The following is a 27,375-nucleotide window of genomic DNA, read 5'->3' as shown; positions in this document are numbered from 1 at the left end:
TTTCCTCTAAATCCTCAGAAAGGAAAGTACACATTTTCTCAAAAACGTATCTCTGTTTCGGTTCTTCCCACTGATGGAAGACATCCATAACAGACTCTAGTTCATATCTCGCTGGTTCAGTAACCCATTTATGCGCCAAATAATTCAGTGTCTCTTTCTCCATACCATCAGGCAATTGGCTACGCAATTGCTTACGCTCTGTAACTGGGGTCGTAGCTAATGACCCAAAGAGAGGGGATAAAAGACTAGTCACAGTGTTTGTCATTCTCTGACGGATAGAGGGAGAGGTTGACAAATGAACAGGAGGAAAAACAGAATGAGACAAGGCAGAGACAGAAGCAGTATCAGAAACAATACCAGGAGTGGTAGTCGCTATAGTAGTCAAAGTTGTAGGAAGTAAAGGCAGAGCAGATGTCAAAGCCGGTGGCCCTTGAGAAGGCTGCACCGGAGGAATAGGAACCAACTGAAGAATAGCTGGTGGGTGCTGGGGAGGAGCAGGAGGCAATGCAACCACTGGTTGTGCAACTAGAGGTTGCGGAGGTGCCGTTGCATTCTGCGCATAGGGTGGTGGCGAACTTAGCAAATGCGACATTAGGGGATCTTTTTCAGAGTCTTTTGCTGCATCTTGCTGAAGAGGCGACAAAACTGGATAGCATTTATCTACTGTCATTTTATGTCGCCTATGCAACTGCTCATTCAACTGTTCTGCTTCGTTATCTTTAAACTGTATAGCAGCTTGCATAATCGAAATACCTTTTTCTCTCTTATTTTTCTTAGCTAATTTAATTTCCTTTTGCTTGGCTTCTTTACGCCATAAGCGGAAAGAATCAAACATTGCCGGCCGGGCTTTCTTCTTAAAAAGTCTAACTTCGAGGTTATCTAAGATTTCTGTGTCAAAGCTACCATTTTGGGGCCATTTTAAAACACCATCTTTTCTGGTGTAACGGATCCATACTTCATTATATGTGATGGGGCCTACTCCGTGCTTCACATATAGTTCATAAGTTGGAGTTCCAATCGGAGGAACCGGACATGAGTCCTCCAACCGGGAGTCCCTTTTACAACCAAGACAAAACAAATTTCCAAGTCTGCTAAGACCAGGCATCTTCGCTCACTAGTCTAGCTTCAAACTTCAAAGGATTATCGTTTACGATAGTCTCGTGAATACACGAGTCCTTCGGCTTTGGTACTTGCAAGTTCCAAATCAAAGTGATCCCGAAGGGATACCAAACCAAATGTCCAACTTAAGGACCAAACCAGGTGTCCAACTAAGGACCAAACCAAGTGTCCAACTAAGGACTGGGAGACGCTCCTCTTATACTTAACTGAAAATATCAATGACGTCACCAGAAGACTCGTCTTATCGTTTCGCTCTACCAAACATCAAGGGTCCAAATCAGGGCGATAGCCAGGGCAGCAGTCCTTCGTAGCCGTCTGGAAGCGGGGAACCTCGCAGCAAAGACTTTCGGACCACGTCGACATGCAGGGGTCGATGAAGTGGCGGCCTTCCTCCAGAATTTTCACACGAAGCTCCCTACGGACCTCAGGCTTGGACCGGTACCGCTGGTATCGCCCCACGTTGGGCGCCAACTAAGGTACTGGGTTTTTCAGAACCGGTACTGATCCGGTAACCCAGCGGTGCCAGGGTACACCCAAAGACCTCGGGTACTTTCCTGATTCAGACTACAGAAACTCAGTCTTCTAGGTGAAGTCAAAGATCGAATTTATTGGCTGCAACCAATTGACAGGCATCCTAGAAGTACAACAGCACGACTTGTATGTTCTCAGGAGACTGCGTGTCAATGCAAAATCAGGTTTCCTTATATACAGTTTTTTAAGCTTCAGGCAAACATTCTTGACATTTTGGTTGGTCATTCACATGTTTTCACTACAAAGGAAAAAACAGTGTCATGATGAAACCTCGTATTTCATGTCATCCAACCCATAATAAATTACCCGGCAAGGCCTAGTATTTCACATCAGATAAGTGTGGACCCCCAATAAAAACGGGCACCTCCCCCTCGTAAAGTAAGAAGAAGAAAAGAGCAGGTGCAGGTGCAGGTGTGAGCAAGATTAGGCAGGGTGTGTGAGCGATAATAAGGGTTTTATGGCATGGTGTGCCTTGATGCTATCTGATTCGGCCACTGGGAGAGAGACTGACCAAACAGGTTTGGCCTGAGGCAATGGTTCCAGCTTGCCCAGGTCAGAGAAAAGTCAATCAAGGTGTACGTGTCCTTGGAATCAAATCCGACTGTATTATAAGCCTATGTATGGGCAACTTTTAAAAATGGCTGTCGTGTATAAAATGGGAGCCACGAGTGCAGGACGAAAATGGCTATTTCGAGGTGAAAACGCTGCTGGAATTGAGCGAAAATGCTCATGCTTAGTGTACTAGTCATTATCGGTCTTTTGATACTAAAATCGTACTGCTGTGGCAAAGCAGATTACATAGGTCCAGAATTTTTAGAACCACAGTAGGAGGGCGCATGTGAATCTGCAGCGGAACATGCCATGAACAGATGTACACTGGGTAAGTGACATTTTCCGTTCAATGGCATGTGTAGCTGCAGATTCACATGCTTTGCATGGACTACAAAGCAGTAATCCTCCCAAAAGCGGTGGTCAGCCTGTAGGAGTTGAAGTTGTTTGAAATAATGTTCTTAGTACAGCCTGTCCTACTGTGGCTTGTTGTGTTGCTAACACATCTACACAGTAGTGTTTGGTGAACGTATGAGGTGTGGACCAAGTGGCTGCCTTACAAATCTCTGTCATTGGTATGTTACCTAGAAAGGCCATTGTTGCCCCTTTCTTTCTAGTGGAGTGTGCCTTTGGTGTAATGAGTAGTTCTCTTTTAGCTTTTAGGTAACAAGTCTGTATACATTTGACTATCCATCTGGCTATACCTTGTTTGGATATGGGGTTACCAGCATGGGGTTTCTGAAATGCGACGATCTTGAACCTGTAGTTCTTAAAATAAACTAAGAAAATATATTTTTCTATATAAAAACCTATTGGCCTGGAGTAAGTCTTTGAGTGTGTGTTCCTCATTTATTGCCTGTGTGTGTACAACAAATGCTTAACACTACCCTCTGATAAGCCTACTGCTCGACCACACTCCCACAAAATAGAGAATTAGAATTATCTGCTTTTGCCACTATCTTACTTCTAAGGGGAGCCCCTGGACTCTGTGCACACTATTTCTTACTTTGAAATAGTATATACAGAGCCAACTTCGTACATTGGTGGATCAGCAGTGGGGTACAAGACTTTGTTTTTCCTGGACTACTCAACCAATACCTGATTACACAACTAAATTCCAAAAATTGTCATTAGAAACTGATTTTTGAAATTTGAGCTATTTTTCTAAATTTTTAAAAGTCCTGCTAGGGCCTTGTGTTAGTCCCTGTTAGCATTTATTTTAGAGTTTAAAAGTTTTGTAAAAGTTTGGATTAAGTTCTAGAGATAGTTTTAGATTCTTAAAAAGTATCCCAACTTTTAGAGAAATAATGTCTAGTACAGATGAGATGGTGGTGGAACTCAACCTCACTACTTATCTGCATCTTAGGATGTCAGAGTTAAGGACTCTCTGTAATATTAAAAAGATAAAAATTGGATCAAACCTTACCAAAGTACAGCTCCAGGAGCTTTTGGCAGAGTTTGCTAGAGACAACCCCTCTGAAGACAACCTTACAGAGGGGGAAGCTAGTGACCTGGAGGTTAATTTCCCTCCTCCTGTCCTAGTTAGGGAGACCAGGGTTTCTCCAACCCTGACTCCACAAGTGATAGTCAGAGATACTGCTTCTCCCACAGGGGAGTCCAGCAACTCTGGAAGCATTGAGGGCAGCCTCAATAAAGATTACCTCCTGTTAGCCAGGATGGCCAAATGATTGGCTTTGGAGAAACAGCTCCTAGCCATAGAAATGGAAAGACAAGAGATGGGCTCAGCTCCCATCAATGGTGGCAGCAACTTAAATAGGGTCAGAGAAACTACTGACAAGCTAAAAATCCCCAAAGGGATTGTAACAAAATATGAAGATGGTGATGATATCACCAAATGGTTCACAGCTTTTGAGAGGGCTGGTGCAACCAGAATAGAAAACAGATCTCACTGGGGAGCTCTCCTTTTGGAAATGTTCACTGGAAAGTGTAGGGATAGTCTCCTCACACTCTCTGGAAAAGATGCAGAATCCTATGCCCTCATGAAGGCTACCCTGATTGAGGGATTTGGATTCTCAACTGAGGAGTACAGGATTAGGTTCAGGGGGGCTCCAAATTCCTCGAGCCAGACCTGGGTTGATTTTGTTGACTTCTCAGTCAAAACACTGGATGGTTGGATTAATGGCAGTTGTGTAAATGATTATGAAAGGCTGTACAATCTGTTTATGAAAGAACACCTTTTAAGTAATTGTTTCAATGATAAACTACATCAGCATCTGGTAGACCTAGGTCCAATTTCTCCCCAAGAATTGGGAAAGAAGGCAGACCATTGGGTGAAGACTAGGGTGACCAATACTTCCACAGGGGGTGACCAAAAGAAAGGGGTCACAAGGACTCCCCAGGGGAAAAGTGTTGAGACATCCAAGGGAAAAATAGTGAAGAGCCTTCTACAGGGCCCCAAAAACCTGCCCAGGAGGGAGGGTCCAAAGCCTCTTCACAATCCTCATTTGGGTACAATGGTAAAAACGTTGATCCCAAAAAGGCCTGGTGTCGTGACACCAAACTGGAGACAAGACCTGTCGCAAGAAAGGTTCCTCTTCTACTACTACTCCAGTTAGCACTGGAATAGCCAGTCTTCAGGTGGGATCAGCAGTGTGCCCAGAGCAAATCAGGGTCCACATTGAAGCTACATTGGCCTCTGAGGGTGGGGTGGACTTAGCCACACTAGCTGCCTGGCCCCCTGATATGCAAAAATACAGGCAGCAACTCTTTATTAATGGGACTAGTGTAGAAGCCCTGAGGGATACAGGTGCCAGTGTCACAATGGTGACAGACAAACTGGTTTCCCAGGACAATACCTGACTGGACTTATCCAGTCACCAACGCTAACAATCAGACTAAAGTACATCCCATGGCTATGGTAGCTTTAGAATAGGGAGGGGTCACTGGCCTGAAACAGGTGGTAGTCTCCTCTGCTATCTCAGTAGACTGTTTGCTTGGAAATGACTGGGAGTCCTCAGCAAGGGCTGAGGTATAACTCAAAACCCATGCAGCCATGCTGGGTATCCCTGAACTGGTGTGTGTCAAGACAAGGGCACAAAGCAAGGCTCAGGGTGAAAAAGAGGTATTGGATCTGTAATGATGGCCCAACCCTCCAAGAGAAAAGGAAAGAAGACTGGGGAACCAGCTTCAACACAGCAAAAGAAAAAGAACCTCTCTTCTGAGGAAGAAGTTCTATCCCCTGAGAAGTTGTATCCCCTGAGGGAACGTAGCCTATGGAGTTGGAACCTTATCAGGTTGAACTCTTGGGCCCAGGGGGACCTACAAGGGAACAGCTGTGTAAGGGGCAAGAAACCTGTCCCTCTCTTGAAGGCCTTAGGCAGCAAGCTGCTGAGGAAACAAAAGGAAAAGTCAGTGGAACCCACAGGGTCTATTGAAAAGATGGACTCCTTTACACTGAGGCAAGATATCCCAAACCTGGTGCCACTAGGAGAGTGGTAGTGCCTCAGGAGTTTAGGGAGTTCATTCTGACCTTAGCCCATGACATTCCACTTGCTGGGCATCTAGGACAAACCAAGACATGGGAGAGGTTAGTCAACCATTTCATGAGCCTAAGCAAGATATAGTGGACTATATACTAGGCCTACATTCCAGGATGGCAGAGTACATGGAAAAGGCAAGTAAAAACCTTGAGGCCAGCCAACAACTCCAGAAGATGTGGTATGACCAAAAGGCTGCTATTGTTGAGTTTCAGCCAGTGCAGAAAGCCTGGGTTCTGGTGCCTGTGGCTCCCAGGGCACTTCAGGACAGATGCAGTGGCCCTTACCCAGTTCTAGAGAGGAGGAGTCAGGTCACCTACCTGGTAGACCTAGGCACTAGCAGGACCCCCAAAAGGGTGATGCATGTGAACCGCCTCAAACTCTTTCATGACAGGGCAGATGTAAACATGTTAATGGTTACAGATGAGGACCAGGAAGCAGAGAGTGAACCTCTCCCTGATCTCCTCTCCACTGACCCTAAAGATGGCACAGTAGATGGAGTGATCTATTCAAACACCCTCTCTGGCCAACAGCAATCTGACTGTAGGAAAGTCCTACAACCGTTTGCTGAGCTCTTTTCCCTAACCTCTGGTCAGACACACCTGTGTACCCATGATGTGGACACAGGAGACAGCATGCCTGTCAAAAACAAAATTTTTACACAGTCTGAGCAAGTTAAGAAAAGCATCAAAGTGGAGGTCCGCAAAATACTGGAGTTGGGAGTCATTGAGCACTCTGACAGTCCCTGGGCTAGCCCAGTGCTTTTAGTCCCCAAACCTCACACAAAAGATGGTAAGAGAGAGATGAGGTTCTGTGTGGACGACAGAGGGCTTAATTCTGTCACCAAGACAGATGCTCACCCCATTCCAAGAGCAGATGAATTAATTGACAAATTGGGTGCTGCCAGATACTTAAATACCTTTGACTTAACAGCAGGGTACTGGGAAATAAAAATGGCACCAGGAGCAAAAGAGAAAACAGCATTCTCTACACCTGATGGGCACTATCAGTTTACTGTGATGACCTTTGGCTTAAAGAATGCCCCTGCCACCTTCCAAAGGTTGGTGAATCAAGTCCTTGCTGGCTTGGAGTCCTTTAGTGCAGCTTATCTTGATGATATTGCTGTCTTTAGCTCCAGCTGGCAGGATCACCTGGTCCACCTGAAGAAGGTTTTGCAGGCCCTGCAAGCAGCAGACCTCTCTATCAAGGCATCTAAATGTGAGATAGGGCAGGGTTCTGTGGTTTACTTGGGACACCTTGTAGGTGGAGGCCAAGTTCAGCCCCTCCAACCCAAGTCCCACACTATTCTGGAGTGGGTAGCTCTAAAAACCCAGACTGAAGTCAGGGCATTCCTTGGCTTGACTGGTTACTATAGGAGGTTTGTGAAGGGATATGGATCCATAGTGACACCCCTCACAGAACTTACCTCTAAGAAAATGCCCAAGAAGGTAAACTGGACTGTAGAATGCCAACAGGCCTTTGAAACCCTGAAGCAAGCTATGTGCACCCCACCAGTTCTAAAAGCTCCAGATTACTCCAAGCAGTTCATTGTGCAGACTGGTGCCTCTGAACATGGGATAGGGGCAGTCCTGTCCCAAACCAATGATGATGGCCTTAACCAGCCTGTTGCTTTCATTAGCAGGAGGTTACTCCCCAGGGAGCAGCGTTGGAGTGCCATTGAGAGGGAGGCCTTTGCTGTGGTCTGGTCCCTGAAGAAGCTGAGACCATACCTCTTTGGTACTCACTTTGTAGTTCAGACTGACCATAGAACTCTCCGATGGCTGATGCAAATGAAAGGTGAAAATCCTAAACTGTTGAGGTGGTCCATATCCCTACAGGGAATGGACTTTATAGTGGAACACAGACCTGGGACTGCCCATGCCAATGCTGATGGCCTTTCCAGGTTCTTCCACTTAGAAAATGAAGACACTCTTGGGAAAGGTTAGTCTCATCCTCTTTCGTTTGGGGGGGTGGGGGGTTGTGTAAGGAAATGACTCCTTGGCATGGTTACCCCCTGACTTTTTGCCTTTGCTGATGCTAAGTTATGATTTGAAAGTGTGCTGGGACCCTGCTAACCAGGCCCCAGCACCAGTGTTCTTTCCCTAAACTGTACCTTTGTCTCCACAATTGGCACAACCCTGACACTCAGGTAAGTCCCTTGTAACTGGTACCCCTGGTACCAAGGGCCCTGATGCCAGGGAAGGTTTCTAAGGGCTGCAGCATGTCTTATGCCACCCTAAGGACCCCTCACTCAGCACATGTACACTGCTTCACAGCTTGTGTGTGCTGGTGGAGAGAAAATGACTAAGTCGACATGGCACTACCCTCAGAGTGCCATGCCAACCGCACACTGCCTGTGGCATAGGTAAGTCACCCCTCTAGCAGGCCTTACAGCCGTAAGGCAGGGTGCACTATACCACAGGTGAGGGCATAAGTGCATGAGCACTATGCCCTTACAGTGTCTAAGCCAAACCTTAGACATTGTAAGTGCAGGGTAGCCATAAGAGTATATGGTCTGGGAGTCTGTCAAACACGAACTCCACAGCACCATAATCGCTATACTAAAAACTGGGAAGTTTGGTATCAAACTTCTCAGCACAATAAATGCACACTGATGCCAGTGTGCAATTTATTGTAAAATACACCCAGAGGGCATCTTAGAGATGCCCCCTGAAAACATACCAAACTTCCAGTGTAGGCTGACTAGTTTTTGCCAGCCTGCCACACACCAGACATGTTGCTGGCCACATGGGGAGAGTGCCTTTGTCACTCTGTGGCCAGGAACAAAGCCTGTACTTGGTGGAGGTGTTTCTCACCTCCCCCTGCAGGAACTGTAACACCTGGCTGTGAGCTTCAAAGGCTCACCCCCTTTGTGACAACGCCACAGGGCATCCCAGCTAGTGGAGATGCCCGCCCCTCCGGCCACTGCCCCCACTTTTGGCGGCAAGGCTGGAGGAGATAATGAGAAAAACAAGGAGGAGTCACCCTCCAGTCAGGACAGCCCCTAAGGTGTCCTGCGCTGAGGTGATACTTAGTTTTTGAAATTCTCCATCTTGTAGAAGGAGGATTCCCCCACTAGGAATAGGGATGTGCCCCTGTCCCCACAGGGAGTAGGCACAAAGAGGGTGTAGCCACACTCAAGGATAGTAGCCTTTGGCTACTGCCCTCCCAGACCTAAACACACCCCTAAATTCATTATTTAGGGGTCCCCAGAACCCAGGAAACTAGATTCCTGTAACCTAAAGTAGAAGAAGGACTGCTGCCCTGCAGTGAAGATGGAGACGACAACTGATTTGGCCCCAGCCCCACTGGCCTGTCTCCCTACTTCGACGAGAACTGCAACAGCGATGCATCCAACAAGGACTAGCGACCTCTGAAGCTTCAGAGGACTGCCCTGCACCCAAAGGACCAAGAAGCTCCCATGAACAGCAGCTCTGTTCAACCATTTGCAACTTTCTGCAACAAAGAAGCAACTTTAAAGACTCCATGTTTCCTGCCGGAGGCGTGAGACTTTCCACTCTGCACCCGACGCCCCCGGCTCGACCTGCAGAAAACAAACACTTCAGGGAGGACTCCCCGGCGACTGTGAGCCTGTGAGTAACTAGGGACGACCCCCCTGAGCCCCCAAGGCGACACCTGCAGAGGAAATCCAGAGGCTCCCTCTGACCGCGACTGCCTGTAACAAGGGACCCAATGCCTCTAACCAACACGGCACCCGCAGCCCCCAGGACCTGAAGGAACTGAAATCCAGTGCAGGAGCGACCCCCAAGCGACCCTCTGCCTAGCCCAGGTGGTGGCTACCCCATGGAGCCTCCCCTGTGCCCGTCTGCATTATTGAAGAGACCCCCAGGTCTCCCCATTGATTCCAATACAAAACCCGACGCCTGTTTGTACTCTGCACCCGGCCACCCCTGTGCCGCTGAGGGTGTACTTTCTGTGCCTGCTTGTCCCCCCTGACCCCCGGTGCCCTACAAAACCCCCCTGGTCTGCCCTCCAAGGACGCATGTACTTACCTGCTGGCAGACTGGAACCGGGGCACCCCTGTTTCCATTGAAGCCTGTGTGTTTTGGGCACCTCTTTGACCTCTGCCCCTGACCAGCCCTGAGATGCTGGTGTGGTAACTTTGGGGTTGCCTTGAACCCCCAACGATGGGCTACCTTGGATCCAACTTTGAACCCAGTAAGTGTCTTACTTACCTGTGAACTTAACATTTACTTACCTCCCCCAGGAACTGTTGATTGTTGCACTGTGTCCACTTTTAAAATAGCTTATTGCCATTTTTGTCAAAACTGTACATGCTATTGTGAATATTCACATTTCCTAGAATACCTGAGTGAAATAACTTTTGTTTGAAGTGTTACTTGTAAATCTTGAACCTGTGGTTCTTAAAATAAACTAAGAAAATGAATTTTTATATATAAAAACCCATTGGCCTGGAATAAGTCTTTGAGTGTGTGTTCCTCATTTATTGCCTGTGTGTGTACAACAAATGATTAACACTACCCTCTGATAAGCCTAGTGCTCGACCACACTACCGCAAAATAGAGCATTAGAATGATCTCTTTTTGCCACTATCTTACCTCTAAGGGGAACCCTTGGACTCTGTGCACACTATTTCTTACTTTGAAATAGTATATACAGAGCCAACTTCCTATAAATATATATATATATATATATATATATTTAACTGTGAGTAAATTTAAATTTGTTAAACAGGATTAAAGAGTATGTTTATAATTTATTATTATGAAATAGTAACGATACAAATTTCTTAAAGAACTAAACATATCTGATGGAGACTTCTAGTTGCAGATTCCTTACCTTAGAATCTTCCCCCAGGCGTCAGACTGGATATGGAGATTGTTTCTTCGAGCAATACCCATGCGTGTCAGTAGGTGGCGTCGGTCGACTCCTTTGGCATCGTGGTCGCCGTGATGACGTTGGGAGTGGTACATAGACACGCCGCCTCAGCGCAGTGACGTCAGTTCTTTTCTTTTTGCTCCACGCGCTGATCTGGAGAGAGCTAGCCTTGGTCTCTTTTTGACCGACTTAGAGTCTTTTGTCGAGTTTTTGGTGTGTCAAGGGATGTCCTCGAAGACTGGGTTCAAACGGTTTGAGGACTGTCACTGCATGATGTCGGTGACGGATCCGCATCAGGTCTGTTTATGGTGCCAGGAGCGCGACCAGAACCCGAAGTCGTGCTCTGAGTGCCAGGCCTTGCACCAGAAGGCTTTGAGATAGCGGCCCTCAAGCTTATGGCGGCCCGGCGCTCGACTCCGCGTAGGTCCTGGTCTCGCTTGAGGGGAAGGTCTCGACACCAGTCACGGAGCCACCACCACTATTCTTCTTCAAAGACTTCGGGTCCAGGTAAGAAGAAGAAGAAGAAGTTAGAGAGATCCTGTCATCCTTTGACTTCATCCCGTCACTCGGCTGATGTAACGCGGGAGGAGCAGTGACGCTCAAGGCGTCTGTCTTCGGAGCCTGCTCTTTGGGTCCGCTCTGTGCTTCCCCAAATTTCCAGGTGCCGGAGCAACCCCGCCCAATTAAGTGTTTTATGAGGCCATGCACCTCATTTTTGGGTGGACCGACCCTGATACGTGCCCTTGGGCCTAAGGGGTTCAGACGAGGGGCTTTTGGGCTCCGCGCCGGCGGCTTCAGCGCTGGCCACCGAGGTCCCCTCCGGATCCACTCTAGGATCTGCACCGACACCAGTCGTACCACTGAGACTTTCCCTGGCGCTGGTTCGATTGTTGACGTTCCCGACGTCGGTAGTGCCCAACATAGATGTCGAACCAATCCTTATCCCTGACGACTCGGAGTCGGAGCGGAGTTGCCCGACGCCGGCTCTGTCTTCGATGGGGCCTATTCACCCCAGGTCAGATTTGGACCCTTTTCCTTATGGGTTCAAATTTGACAAAGGATTGGAGGTGTCCTTGGACCCTTATAAATACCAGGATGACCCATCTTTGGACTGGGCACAGGAATTGGGCGAGGCCAGTGGACTGGACACCTCTCCAGATGCTGGCATGCTGTCTCCTCCTACCGTGGCTACGGCGGAGGGAGCAACTTCTGCTGTTGTGGTCAGTAGGGCGGCTGAGGCCCTTGGCCTTGAGCTACCTACTGTAGAGGTCAGGTCCAGTCTCCTGACAGAGGTGCTTCAGCCAAGGGCTTCAACATCTGAATGAAGCCCTCACTGATGTCCTTTTGGGTACTTGGTCCAAACCCAGCACAGGGGCTCCTGTGAATAGGACTATAGCACGCCGCCATTAGCCCGCCCCGAACAACCCTAAATTCCTGTGCCAATACCCCACGCCTGAGAGTCTTGTCATCCAGGTTTTCTCTTCCTCGTGCGCATTCCCTTCTGCACCCCCGGATAGGGAATCAAAAAGGCTGGAACAATTTGGGAAGATGTTTTCTTCCTCCAGTCTCTCGCTGCGGTCCGTGAACACTGCATGCCTTTTAGGCTGCTATACCCACTCTCTGTGGGATATGGTTGCGCAAGTTCTGCTGCAGATATCAGAGGAGGCCCGTGCTATTGTCTACCAAGCTGTCAACGATGGGAGAGGTGCTGTGAAGTTCACGATCTGATGTGGGCTGGACACGACCGACTCTCTGGGCAGTCGGTTGCTACGAAGGTGGCCTTGAGACACCACACCTGGTTGCGTACTTCTGGGTTTTCAGGGGATGTCCAACAGTCTCTAATGGACATGCGCTTTGATGGCTCCCGTCTCTTTTGAGACAAGGCGGACTCTGCCTTGGAGACATTCAAGGTCTCCTGGGCTATGGCTCGGTCCCTTGGTCTTTCCCCTGCCCCTTGCCCCAACAGTCCGCCTTTCGCTCCTTTTGTGGCCACAGAAGGGGCTCCCTGTCGCGTCCCCCACCAATGCTGTTCAGCCACTGTGTGGCCGGGGACGCGGAATCCCATGTGGGCATGGGACAGGGTACCAGAGGTCTGCCCAGTCCACCCCTGCCCCCACTGGAGCCTCCAAACCATCCTAGTCTGTCCCCTCACTCCGAATCCAGTTGGCAGCAGGATTCGCCATCACCTGCCCCACTGGGAATCCATCACTATGGACAGGTGGGTTTTGCAGATCCCTTTCAAATCCGTCCCACCGGCCTTGCCTCCATCAATCTGCCAGCTTCCGGAGGATCATTTAACACTTTACCGCCAGGAAGTCGCGGCTCTCTTGGTCAAGGGAGCCATAGAGAAGGTCCCTTTGCCAGAAGTAGGTTGTGGTTGTTATTCCCGCTACTTTCTGGTGCAGAAAAAGGACAAGGGCTTACGCCCTATCCTAGACCTTTGGGACCTAAACTACTTCCTCAAGAAGGAGAAATTCAAAATACTCACCCTGGCTTAGGTCCTGTCTGCCTTAGACCCAGAAGACTGGACGGTAGCGTTGGACTTGCAGGACGCTTATTTCCACATTCCCATCCTGCCTGCCCACAGACGTTACCTACGATTCGTGATAGGTCACAAGCACTATCAGTTTACCGTGCTCCCCTTCGGCCTTACCAGCGCCCCTCGGTGTTCACGAAAGTGATGGCGGTGGTTGCAGCTCATCTGTGCAGGTTAGGGGTCTCAGTCTTTCCCTTCCTCGACGACTGGCTGTTGAAGGTGGACTTGCCCTAGAAAGTTGTCTCCAACCTTCATACTATCGTGAGCCTCCTGCACACGCCGGGGTTCACTATCAACGTGCTGAAGGCACACCTGATTCCCTCTCAGATGCTCCCTTTCCTCAGAGCTGTTCTGGACACATTGCAGTTTTGGGCTTATTCTCCCGAAAAGCAAGTCCAAGATATTCAGGCTATGAATCTGATCTTTCAGCCTTTGTCTTGGGTTTCGGTGAGACTGACTCTGAGGGTGCTGGGCCTCATGGCCTCCTTCATCCTGTTAGTTACACATGGCATATGCGGGCTCTGCAGTGGGCGCAGCATCAGGGGAATCTCTGGTCCAGATCTCAGAGGGGACTGCGAAAGACCTCAAGTGGTGGCTTTCGAATCCACATTGAGTTCACAGCAGATCCCACTCCCTTCCACAGCCAGATCAATCCATAGTGACAGATGCGTCGCTTCTGGGTTGGGGCGACCACATGAGAGAGGCGGGGATCAGAGGCCTCTGGTCTCCCGCAGAGTCTGGCCTCCATATCAATCTTCTGGAGCTCTTGGGTGATCAGGCTTGCGTTGATAGCATTTCTTCCCTCTCTCAAAGGGAAAGTAGTGCAGGTGTTTCCGGACAATACTACCGCCATGTGGTATTGCAACAAACAGGGCGGAGTAGGGTCCTGGACCCTTTGTCAGGAGGCACTACGCCTCTGGATATGGCTGTAACATCAGGCGGGTTCTCTCAGCGCCATAGTGGACAAACCTAGCCTTCGATGCACAGGCGGCACTCGCTCGAAGACGCTTTTCGTCTCAAGTGGAACATTGACCTTCTTTCCACCTATACCACTTCTCCCCAGAGTTCTCAAGAAGATCAGGAACGACTCTGCCCAAGTCATCTTGGTGGCACCGGACTGCGCACAGAGAGTATGGTATCCAGAGCTATTGAGTATGGCCACCAAATCTCCACTCAGACCGCTTCTTCGGGCGGATGTTCTGTTGCAGCAACAGGGGACGGTTCTCCACCCGAACCTCTCCAGTCTCTGCCTTCGTGTGTGGAGATTGAGCCGCAGCAGTTGATGACCTTTGATCTTCCACCAAAGTCTGTGATGTTATCTTGGCAGCCAGGTGTCCCTCCACCAAAATGGGATACTCCTGTCGTTGGCATAAATTTGAGGCATGGTGCGCCAACTAATCTGTTGATCCCCTCTCTGCCCCTCTATCTGAGGTTCTTCTGTTCATTCTTTCTGTGGCCCTGCAGGGCTCTGCTTTGGGCACCCTGAAAGTGTATTTATCTGCCATGTCGGCCTTTCTTAGGCTACCTGATCAGCCCTCACTCTTTAAATCTCCTATTGTGAATAGATTCCTTAAAGGTCTCACCCATTTATTTCCTCCCACTCCATTTATCGTGCCTCAGCGGGACCTCAATCTTGTCCTTACTTACTTAATGTGTACTCCCTTTGAGCTGATGCACAATTGCCCTTTACGGCTCCTCACTTTCAACACTGTCTATCTTGTTGTCATCACTTCTGCATGCTTCAAGCTCTTTCGTCCAAACCTCCATTCTTAACTGTGCACCCTGACAAAGTGGAGTTGCGCACTAAGGCTTCTTTCCTTCCAAAGGTTGTTACGTTTTTCATGTAGGTCAGTCCATCACTTTGCCTATTTTTTACGCACCCCCACATCCTTCCCATGAGGAGGAGAGACTCCACCATCTGGACCCAAAAAGAGCATTGGCGTTCTATCTTAATCGTACTAAAGATTTTAGGGTGGACGATCAACTCTTTGTCAGGTATGTGAGTGCGAAGAAAGAGAAGGCAGTGCAAAAACATACCATCTCTCGATCGGTGGTACTTTGCATCAAGATGTGCTACGCTTTGGCCAAGAAGCAACCCCCTGAGGGCTTGCATGCTCATTGCACGAGAGCAACTGCTGCTTCCACTGCGTTAGCACATGGAGTTCCTGTCCTTGATATCTGCCAGGCAGCTACGTGGGCATCCCTGCACATGTTTGCTAAATACTACTGCCTGGACAGTCAGGTCCGTCGGGATGGCTACTTTGGTCGTTCGGTCCTGCAAGACTTTCTAGTATGATCTTGGTTCGCAGCCCACCTCCGAGGATGGCATTGCTTGGGTATCTATTCTAAGGTAAGGAATCTGCAACTAGAAGTCTCTATCAGATGTACAAGTTAATTCCCTTCGATAATGAAATATCTGGTAGAGACATATTCTAGTTGCATATTACTTACCGACCCACCCATCCTCCCCACTTTTGAACTATTGAGAAAAATCTCCTGATCCAGACTGACACCTGGGGGAAATTCTAAGGTGAGGAATCTGCAGCTAGAATATGTCTCTACAAGATAAGGCGTTACCGAAGGTAAGTATTTTTTCTTCTGTGGAGTGGGCTTTTTTCCCTTAAAAAAAGATCCCAAGTTAGTACTCAGCACACTGTCCGCTATGCTCCTTGTTGGAGGATGTGGATGGGAAAAGATAAAAGAAACTGATGTCTGAGTGTCATTTGTGTGGTTCACTTCAGGGACTGTGCAGAGTTATCACAGAACCATATGGCAGCACATCAGGAGCATTGCTGAAACATTTCTCTGGATCCAGTCTCACACCTGGAGATATAATAAATGTCAGTAATCTGCAGCAAGAGTATACAGTAGAACGAGCTTTACAGAATGTAAGTAACTTGATCTTACCCACATTTTAAAGACAGAAATCTCAATTACTTACCAATGGCAAATATCTTATCATGCAGATTTCCTCCATGTCTTTTGAGAAAACGGTACCCCACAATGTGGGTGAGCCTAATGCATGTGAAGGATCAAAGCTCTAGCTGTGTGTATCCCCCATTATCACTACTTTAGCTTCATATGGTTCAAGTTTTGACCAGTTTCAGTCCAGAATGACAGACCCACCTACTAATGTAGGGTACTAATATTATTGGGAAAAGTGTAAGAAAGCTTGATTTTGGGGCTTTTGTTGATCCATGCAGATTTTTGAACTTTGCTTCACTGTAATGGGAGGAAAATCTGTTATTTAAGTTTGATGTTTGATAGCAATCTGGGTAAAAACTAAAAAAAAAAACTTGGTGGGGTCCACTTGAACTTCTGCACCTTAGACTCTACCTTGTATCAAGTTTTCAGACCTGTCTGGAAGTAGCAGGTTTCCCTTGATGCTGATCAGCCCCAGGCCCAAATATTGCATAATAATAATAAATCTTAAGGTTGTTAGGGTGTATTTTTGGTCATTTCCTATCCCTTGCGGGAGGCTCACTCACATACGTGGGATACCGTTTTCATCAGACGTTCTGATGGATACAACCACCTGTGGATTCCTCACCTTATGAATTCGTCCTTGCGCCAGCATCCGACGGAAAGTCATCTTCCCAGCTCTCCACGTCGACGAGGACGTCAAAATTGTACGGCTCCACGTGACTCCGTCTGATGTCACCGTGCCAATAAGAGGTCCTCGCCGGCGTGCTGACGTCAGTTTCCTTTTTTCCGTGCCTTCGACGCTAACAGTGTTTTCATGGCTAGCTTCGGTTGGTGTATCTACTGTAGCTCTTGTGGTTACAATGTCGCCCCAGGGAAAATCTGGGTTTATGCCATGCAGAGAGTGCCGGGGTCAGATGTCGGTCACAGACCCACATGAAGATTACCTTTGGTGCCTTAGCGCTGAGCATGACGTCGAGGAGTGTGCGTCCTGCCAGAGCATGAACCCTAAGGCATTGAAGGAGAGGGAGGCCAAGCTCTTTTTGTCAAAAACTAAAAGGGGTCATAGAGGCCATAAGAGATCCTCTTCCCACGCTTCTTCAAAGAAGAATAAGAAGCGGCACCATCACGATTCTCGGCGCCGTTCGGCTCGGAGTCGTTTGAGTTCAAGATCCCCATCTCGTCGGCGCCATGGTAAGTGGGAAGTGAGCCCAACGGTGACTCCGGAGCCCCAGAGTCCGGAGGCTTCTCTGGCGCCGTCCATCTATGAGGTGGCTCTTCATAGTCCTCGATTCTCTCCGGCTCCACAGGAGTCAGATGGACATCAACAGGAGCAAGACCAGCGGTATCCTGCCTTCCCGGCTCCAGGAGCGGATCCAGCGGCATTTTTAAATGCCATGTAGGCAGTCTTTCAGACAATGGCCCCTGGTGGTCGTGCACCGGCTGGTCCCACGGGGCCATTTGCGTTTGGTTTGGGATCCCCGGCTCGGTACAAAACGGCGCCATTTCAGCTGTTTTGCCCGGCTGAAGGTACCGGACCGACGCCGATTGTTTCACCTCGGGGTGCTTTGCCTATGGCGTCGCCAACTGGGCCTTTACCCATCTCCTTGCCAGGCGGCTCCGGTGGCGGCGCCGTTGGAGTCCATGCCGACGCCTGGTCTGAGTGATGGGTCTCGAAGTAGACCTTCCTCTCCAGTGCCTTGTTGGAATTTGAAGGTGGTGTCTTCAGCGTCAGCGAATTCAATGTCGATGCCGAGGTTGGAGTCGCATTTGAGATCACGCAGGAAGGCCTTGCATCTCCTGGAAGAGGAGGAATACCGGAGACAGCTGGAGGAAGGTGAACTTGTCCAGCCCTTGGGAAAGTATGAGGGCTTGGGGTCGGCCAGTGGGCTGGATACTTCCCCGGAATGGGACTTATCTTCGCCAGGGGAGTTCACAGAAGAGGCAGCAACATTTCTCTCTGTGATTAGAAAGGCTGCGGACTTTTTGGAACTGCCTTTGTCTGCAGCGGACATAAAGACCAACTTGTTAACTGAAGTGCTGCATCCCTCTACGACTTCTGCTGACCCTTTGCTGCCTTTCAATGAGGCGTTAATGGAATCCATCTTAGACCTGTGGAGAAAGCCGGTTTTGTCTCCAGCTGTTAATAGAGCTGTGGCTAGGAGGCATAGAGGAGCGCTTGGTGATCCAGGGTTTTTGTCACGCCCTCTAACCCCGGAGAGTCTGGTAGTTCAGGCCTCTTGCTCCACAAAGTCTGCTCCTGGGTCTTTCCCTGTGAACCTATCTGACAGGGAATCCAAGCGGATGGAGCAATCTGCAAAAAAGACCTTTTCATCTTGCAGCATGGCTGTCAAGGCTGCAAACGCTACCTGTGTGCTGGGAAGGTATGTCCACGCCCTCATGGATATTACAAAGGCTATGGTTGTAGATCTGCCTCAGGCGGTTCAAAGACCATTTGGGGCGCTCCTTTCTGATGCACAGGATGCGGCAGAGCGGATTATTCAGTCTGGCTTGGACTCCACAGACTCGGTGGCCAGGGCAATGGTAACATCTATTGCTACCAGAAGGAACGCTTGGCTAAGGTCTTCGGGTTTCTCAGCTGATGTGCAGACCACATTATTAGACTTGCCCTTTGATGGAGAAAGGCTGTTTGGCGAGAAAGCAGATTCTGCCCTTGAATGTTTTAAGGACAGCCGGGCCACGGCAAAGTTCTTAGGGTTGCAATCCACTTCTGCTACCCCTTTTAGATCCTTTCGTAGGTTTAGGGGGTTCGGTCGTGGGGCAGCTTTTCGAAGGCCCCAGTCTTCAGTCCAGCAGCCTGCCAACCCTCCATATCGATCCTTTAGAGGGTGTGGGAGGGCTAGAGCTCGAGGGGCCGCCCAGCAGCACCGTTCGTCAACCTCTTCCTCTGGAGGACAACAGCAGGGGAAGCAGTCCTAGTTTTCCCCACTTTATCGACCACACCTCTCCTGTAGGGGGAAGGCTACGTCTTTTTCTTCACGCGTGGGAGTCGATTACATCGGACTCATGGGTACTGAATTTTGTGAGAATGGGATATGCTCTCCCTTTTCAGGAGTTTCCTCCTCCCATCCCTCCCTGTCCCTTGTTTTGTTCAGAAGACCACGTCCTGTTGTTGCAACAGGAGGTTAAGACCATGTTGTCAAAAGGTGCAGTGGAGTTGGTTCCAGAGCAAGAAAGGGGTCAGGGCTGTTATTCAAGATATTTCCTGATCCCCAAGAAGGACGGTCATTTGAGACCAATCCTGGACCTGAGGATTTTGAATTGGTTCCTAAAGCAGGAGAAATTCAAAATGCTGACTCTAGCGCAGGTACTTCTGGCGTTGGGCAAAGAGGATTGGATGGTGTCTGTCGACTTGCAGGATGCGTACTTTCATATCCCTGTACTCAAGTCGCACAGGAAGTATCTCCGGTTTGTGATGGGATCGCAACACTACCAATTTGCGGTCCTTCCGTTTGGGCTTACTTCCGCACCTCGAGTCTTCACGAAGGTGATGGCGGTGGTTGCAGCAAGTCTCTGGAAGAATGGAATAGCGGTATTCCCTTACCTGGACGATTGGTTGATCAAAGCCAAGTCTCCAGAGCTCATGCTGCATCACCTGCAGATGTCAACCCAGTTGTTGTTCGATCTGGGCTTTTTGGTAAACGTGCCCAAATCTCACCTGGAGCCCTCTCATCGCCTCCTGTTCATACAGGCAGTACTGGACACAACATTGAATCGAGCCTATCCTCCGCCTCAGCGGATTCAGGACATTCAGGCGTTGATTCCAATGTTTAGAAATGGAGCGGTTCCGGTCCTCAAGGTCTTATGCCTGCTCGGTCTGTTTGCTTCCTGCATTCTTTTGGTCACTCATGCACGCTGGCATATGAGGGCTCTTCATTGGTGCCTCTGCTGGCAGTGGTCGCAACACAGAGGAGATCTCAAGGAATTTGTAAAGATCTCCAGGGATGCTACAGCGGATCTCCAATGGTGGGCTGTGGATCGCAATCTTTCTCGAGGAAGGCTGTTTTCGCTACCACCACCGGTGACAACGGTTATAACGGATGCTTCCACTCTAGGGTGGGAGCTCATATGGGGGACCTGGAAATCAAAGGTCATTGGTCTCCAGCGGAACAGATGTTTCACATCAATCTGTTAGAATTGCGGGCAATACGTCTGGCTCTCAAAGCCTTCCTCCCTTCCCTTCGTGGTCTGTCGGTTTGAGTCCTGACGGACAACACTATCGCGATGTGGTACATCAACAAGCAGGGAGGAGTAGGGTCGTACCTGTTCTGTGGAGAGGCTCTGCGGCTCTGGTCCTGGGCTCAGGACCATCAGATTTGCTTGATGGCAAATCATTTGGCCGGAGTTTTGAATGTACGTGCGGACAGTCTCAGTCGGCACTTCTCGGCCGATAACAAGTGGCGTCTCCATCCAGACCTGGTCCTTTACATCTTTCAGATGTGGGAATCTCCTCAGGTAGATCTGTTTGCCACTCGGGAGAACGCACACTGCCCGACATTCTGCAGCCTCCAGTATCTGGTGCAAGGAGCATTGGGGGAAGCGTTTCAGATGTCCTGGTACGGCCAGTTGTTTTATGCATTTCTCCCCATGCCCTTGATTCCTTGGGTTCTGAGGAAGATTCGCCAAGACCGGGCCCAAGTCACCTTAATAGCTCTGGATTAGCCAAGAAGGGTGTGGTACACAGACCTTCTCCAACTCACATTGTGCCCACCGCTCCGTCTCCCTCACAGGGCAGAACTCCTCTCACAGTCGCAGGGGCAGGTTCTACACCCTCACCTCACCTAGCCTGCACCTTGATTCCTGGAGATTGAACGGGGCAACCTGAGTTCCTTTTCTCTCCCCCCGGATGTAGTGGATGTTAATTTATCGGCCAGGCGACACTCCACTAAGACCATTTATGCTGGTAGTTTGGCAAATTTTGTGGTTTTTATGTGGAGAGAGACAGATTGATCCCTTGAAGGCCCACCTTTCTGATATTTTATTATTCGCTTTAGAACTAGCAAACAATGGTTGTACAGTGGCTACAGTTAAGGGTTATTTGGCTGCCCTATCAGCTTTTCTTTGCCTCCCGGATCAGCCCTCTCTGTTTAAGTCACCTATTGTAATTAGGTTTCTAAAGGGTTTTCTTAATATGTTTCCAACCATGCCTTTTCATATGCCTCAGTGGGATCTAAATCTCGTTTTAACTTACTTGATGGGTTCGCCCTTTCGAGCCCATGCACTCTTGTTCGTTAAGGTTTTTAGTTCTTAAGACTGTTTTTTGGTGCAATAACCTCGGCTAGGCGCGTAGGAGAGCTTCAAGCTCTTTCTGTGAAACCCCCCTTTACCTTGTTTTTCCCTGACAAAGTGGTACTGAAAACCAGGACGGCTTTCCTGCCAAAAGTTGTCACTCTTTTTCATATGGGGCAAACGATTACCCTTCCATCTTTCTACCCACCTCCTCACCCCTCAAAGGAGGAAGCGAGACTCCATCGATTGGACCCCAGAAGGGCTCTCAGTTTTTATATTGAGAGGACGAAAGACTTTCACCTGGAGGATCAGCTGTTTGTGGGATATGTTGGACAGCGAAATGGCAGAGTAGTCCATAAAAGAAGAGTCTCCAGGTGGGTCATTGTTTGTATCAAGGTTTGCTACTCGTTGGCAAGAAAGTTCTCCCAGAGGGTATCAGAGCCCATTCCACCAGGGCTAAGTCAACCACTTCGGCCCTGGCAAGGCGTGTTCCAGTGGTGGACATTTGTAAAGCGGTAACTTGGGCGTCCCTCCATACCTTTGCAAAACATTACTGTTTGGATTCGGAGGTTAGGAGGGACGGCCATTTTGTGCGCTCTGTATTACAGGATTTCTTAGTGTAATCGGGCAGGCACCCTCCTCCGAGTGCGGTACTGCTTTGGGGCTCTATTCATAAGGTGAGGAATCCACAGGTAGTTGTATCCATCAGAAGAACAAGTTACTTACCTTCGGTAACGCTTTTTATGGTGGATACAATAGCTACCTGTGGATTCCTCACAGTCCCACCTGCCTCCCCGTTGCCTGCCTGATTGCACTAGGATATATGTATATTTGTATATATAAATTTTATATATATGTATATTTTGATGTTTTCCTCGTATTTGTTAATGATGCGTTTGATTATGTTGCATCATGAAGGTTTTTTGTATGTATAAATCTATTGGTGTCATTGTGGGTCGGTTCTCACCTGTTTGCCTCAAAGGCACGTAAAAATGGGTGAAACTGACGTCCGCACGCCAGCGAGGACCTCTTATGGGCACGGTGACGTCAGACGGAGTCACGTGGAGCCGTGCAATTGTGAAGTCCTCGTCAACGTGGAGAGCTGAGAAGAAGACTTTCCGGATGCTGGCGCAAGGACAAATTCATAAGGTGAGGAATCCACAGGTAGCTATTGTATCCACCAGAAAAAGCTTTACCAAAGGTAAGTAACTTGTTCTTTAGGAACACAGAATAGTAGAATTTGTTTTTATCTATTTCTTTCCATTTTTTGCTTCCAATTGTAAGCCACTGTTCAAGACAAAATCACATTTTGCAAACTGCCCTTAGAATCACATTATATATATATTAGATATATTTTTTAATGAAATGCCATAGAAATTTAAGTGGGTATGTTTTTCATTTCACATCATTCTGCTTGTATGCATAAATATATACATTTTTATTATATAATAATATGTGTATTTGGAGTCAGAACTTGTTGATTCCTCTTTTCCTAGTTATCTGGTGGATGTGAGCTGACCGTGGTTATCCATGATTTTACGGCATGCAGCAACAATGAATTAACCATCCGTTGTGGTCAAACTGTGGAAGTTCTTGAAAGGCCACCTGATAAGCCTGACTGGTGCCTAGTTCGAACCACAGATAGATCACCAGCAGGAGAAGGAATGGTTCCCTGTAGCTCTCTCTGTATTGCTCACTCCAGAAGTAGCATGGAGATTGAGGGAATCTTTAACCACAAAGGTAAGAACAATCTAAAATTATGTTTCGAATATGCCATTATGCCATGTTAAAGATGCCTATATCAGAAAGTCATTGCAAGCTTAATTTTTCATGATGTTACATACTGCTTTTTTTTTCTTTTTTTTTTTTTAAAGATGTACTTAATTTTCAGTGTTGGTGTCCAACAAAACCAATATACAAGCATCTACAGTGCAGTTTATCAGTTAGCAATACAACCATCATGTAGTGTACTCATCTATGAAGCAATCATCTCAGTGCTAATATATAATACATTGTATACATGAAAAAAAACACTGGCCAGTCATTTCATTAAGTCAGATAACACGCAGGGAATTTAGTGGCAGAGATCATAATGCAGCCTTCTGAATTCTGTTGATGGTCAATTTAATTGTCAAAAATAAATTGCAATGCTCAGCAACATAGGAAGAACAGCCATTCACATGATACCCATTCTGGTGCAAAGTCCAACAGTCCATATACAGAAGCGCAAGCCTTCTCCACTGACACTTTTTTTCTTCAAGTGTTGACACTTTGACTGCTTATAGTGTAGTCAACTTGCGTTTCGTCTTGTCATGTAGAACAATGACTTCTTATAGGCTAGAGGAGATAGATATACATAGTAAACCTAATACAACATTTCCACTGTGTGTTCATGAATGACAGTTCGCCAAAATTGCTAGTGGTAGCGGTAGTCACATCATATACACTTTGACCTTATTGATGTCACAGGAAGTGACATCATATGAACTTTGACTTTGAATCTTCCTGGGCAGTGGTTACATGTGTTGGAAATACCCTCTTTTTGGCATGGTTTCCCCCACTTTTTGCCTGCTGTCAGTGTGTTTTGACTATGTTCACTGGACTCCTGCTAACCAGGACTGCCTAGAAATCCCCAGAAGACTGGTCGGAGCAATGCTGGGGGTCCTCTTAGGAGCCCCCAGAGTGCATGGAATCATACAACCAATACTGGCAACAGTATTGGGGTTTGATTAATACATGTTTGATACCAAACATGCCTAGGTTCGGAGTTACCATTATGTGGCTAGACATAGTCGAGTACATGTATAAAATGGCTTCCCCGCACTCACGAAGTCCATGAAAATGGAGCTGGAGTTCGTATGGGCACCTCTGCTCATGCAGGGGTGCCCTCACACACAGATATTTGCTCCCTGCCCTCTGGGCTAGGAGGGCCTGCCATAGGGGTGACTTACAGTGACCTGGTGCAGTGACCTGTGGTGAAAGAGTGCATTCACCTTTTCATGCAGGCTGTAATGGGAGGCCTGCAGACACATTTTGCATGGACTCCCATGGTGGCATTCAGATCTATTTAGGACTGTCGCTTGCTCCACTCATGAAAGCATGTGAAGGGAAAATCTCCCCTCTTGCACTGCATGGAGCAGAGTTTCTGACTCTTGATTAAACATCTATTTGGGACCAGTGGAGAGTACAGTATTTGGTAGAAGGAGGAAATTAAAACTGGCATCATGGTTTAAAATGGCTACCTCCCACACGCTGCGGTTCTTGAAAAAGCTATCCCTTGATGAAGAAGCAACAAATATGTTTAAGCTATACTGGGAAGAAATCCTTGTTAGTGGATGAAAGTTGGCATGGGGTGTCCGGCAGAGGAAAAGGGACCACAAGTCTATGCACTTGCAGTGGGGTACAATAGAATCCAATAGAATCTTGGTCCCTCTTTCCAAGCACTGAGGAAATCAGCCCTGAAGGTATGCTATAGGCTGGATACGGCCTATCTGTTGGCTAAACTTTCAATAAGGTTTACATTGAATACCCTGCGACAGGAGGATGTTTTTACCTATCTGACCTAGTTGTCATACCCCATGTTATGTAGGGAAATCTGGAAAATTAAATTGTGTGCAATCCAGTCTTCACAAAATCAGAATGGTATAAGGAAGTGCGGGATGAAAATGGTTTCTGCATGTGTATTTATAATGTAAAATGTTTACTGTATCATCTTCTTATGGATTGTACTTTTTATAAGGCCGCTCCTATGAAGTTTTTAAGACCCTTATTTTTAAAATAGCAGATGTTAAGTTAAATTGATATCTATTGCACACTAATCACATGACAGGGTGTCCATGTGCTTGTACAGGTGTGTAGGTGTATTGTCTTCAAGTTGCTTATACGAAGAGCCAGGTCTTCAAGCTCTTGAAGTGGGCAAGAAGTGAGGAGGCGGCTCTTATGTGTTGAGGAAGGTTGTTCCATTTCTTGGGTGTGATGTAGGACAATGAGCGACCTCCAGTTTTGCTTTTGTGAATGCAAGGAATGCATGCGAGTCAGACAGAGCATAGGTATCTGGTGGGTTGGTGAAAGTTATGCAACTGTTCAAGTATTTTAGTCCTGTGTTGTGTAGGGCTTTGTATGTGTGCGTGAGAAGTCTGAATTGGCTGCACCTATGATTGGGGATCCAGTGAAACTTCATGAGGTTTGCTGTGATGTGCTTTATGTGATGTCATATGGTCTAGGTTGGACGGAATTTCACTAATGTCCGGTATGTGATTTGACGATGTTGCAGTAGAAATTACACGTTCTATACTTTTGACTAAGCAGCATTTGAATACTGTATTGGGTTAAAATAATTTTAGATGTATGTTTTAATTGTTTTTAGAATGTTTTAATGGACAGAAGTCCCAATAAATGTATTGTTAAATCTGAATCGGTGCCCATCCTGTATATCTGTCAGGCAGCTAGGTGGGCATCAGTGCACACATTCTTGAATCACTATTGCCCCTAAAGTCAGGGCTGCTGAAATGAGCATTTTGCCTGTACATTCCTGCACAACCATTTGATCTGAGACATTCCACAGACTCATCTTGGGAGGTACTGCTATGGGATCAGTTCGCAAGATTAGGAATCTGTGATTAGAAGTATCTATTAGAAGAACAAGTTACTTACCTTCAGTAACTGGTAAATGCTCTTGACTGCAGATTCCTCATTCTGACCCCTTCGTTCTCTGGAACGGACTCCTTTCCATCTAAAAAGGTCACTATTTAGGAATCTGCACTCTGATCCTTCCAACCTGCTGATGGTCTCCTCTTCAAAGAGCGTGGACAGGCTTCAGAAAGAAAATAAAATCACGTGCATGGGAGGTGATTTTATTAGGCTTCACTCATCACTTACGGGGTGGAAAGAAATCAGGGCAGAGCCGCACAGTGCTATCTACCTGTACACGCAGGAGCTCTGTTTTTTTGAGTTTCCAGATCCATTCTTGCATCTGGGTGCAGGAAACTGCCCTGGTGTGTGGCCGGTACCCTAGGTACTTACACCTTATACCAGGCAAAGTATCCACTGTTAGTGTAGTGTAGGCAGTGGAGAAGCCAGGCTCTCTAGAGGTAGCTGTGGACAAGCAGCCAAGGGTTATCTAGGAGGCATGCAAAGCACATGCAATACCACTGTAGTAACACAGCACTTACGCACATGAAAGAAAACACTTGGTGTTACAAAAATAAAGGTACTTTATTTTAGTGACACAATTATTGAAAACACTAGATAGGCTACTGTAAGGAAATGGCACCATGTTGCAGTTTCCCACCTTTTTTTGCCTGAAATTGATTCTGACTTGACTGAGAAGTGTGCTGGGACCCTGCTAACCAGGCCCCAGCACCAATGTTCTTTCACTTAAAAAGGTACCATTGTTTCCACAGTTGGCACACCCCTGGCACACAGATAAGTCCCTTGTAAAAGGTACCAGTGGTACCAAGGGCCCTGTGTTCAGGGAAGGTCCCTAAGGGCTGCAGCATATGTTGTGCCACCCTAAGGGACACCTCACCTAACACATGCACACTGCCATTGCAGATTGTGTGTGTTGGTGGGGAGAAAAAGACAAAGCATGCAGCGGAAACATGTGGTCTTTAAAAGTTGTTTCTTTGTTGCAAAGTTGCAGTTTCTGTGGAACAGGGCCGCTGTCCTCTTGAGTGTCTTGGTCCCTTTAGATGCAGGGTAGTCCTCTGAGGCTTCAGGGGTCGCTGGACCCTGGAGGACTCGTCGCTGTTGCAGTTTTTCTCGAAGTGGGGAGACAGGTCGGTATGGCTGGGGCCAAAGCAGTTGGTGTCTCCGTCTTCTCTGCAGGGCTTCAGGTCAGCAGTCCTTCTTCATCTTCAGGTTGCAGGAATCTATCTTCCTAGGTTCTGGGGGCCCCTAAATACTCAATTTAGGGGTGTGTTTAGGTCTGGGAGGATAGTAGCCTATGGCTACTAGCCCTGAGGGTGGCTACACCCTCTTTGTGCCTCCTCCCGGTGGGGAGGGGGGCACATCCGTAATCCTATTGGGAGAATCCTCCATCTGCAAGATGGAGGATTTCTAAAAGTCAGAGTCACCTCAGCTCAGGACACCTTAGGGGTTGTCCTGACTGGC

The 27,375-nt window shown here is 47.8% G+C and overlaps 1 protein-coding gene across 7 annotated transcripts in view; it reads left to right on the top strand.

Moving 5' to 3' along the window:
- TRIO (trio Rho guanine nucleotide exchange factor) overlaps window positions 1-27,375 on the top strand; it is a 3,522,386-nt gene that overhangs the window by 1,958,475 nt on the left and 1,536,536 nt on the right. For all 7 annotated transcript variants that reach the window (XR_011200906.1, XM_069219639.1, XM_069219640.1 and 4 more), the window contains exon 34: window positions 22,761-23,004. Coding sequence is in view for 6 of the 7 variants with exons in the window: in XM_069219639.1 (XP_069075740.1) it covers window positions 22,761-23,004 (244 nt within the window). In the remaining variant the exon portion in view is untranslated. The remainder of the gene's footprint in view (window positions 1-22,760; window positions 23,005-27,375) is intronic.

This window comes from Pleurodeles waltl, chromosome 2_2, assembly GCF_031143425.1.
Source record: "Pleurodeles waltl isolate 20211129_DDA chromosome 2_2, aPleWal1.hap1.20221129, whole genome shotgun sequence".
Lineage (NCBI taxonomy): Eukaryota > Metazoa > Chordata > Amphibia > Caudata > Salamandridae > Pleurodeles > Pleurodeles waltl.
This window is presented reverse-complemented; position numbering and strand designations above follow the sequence as displayed.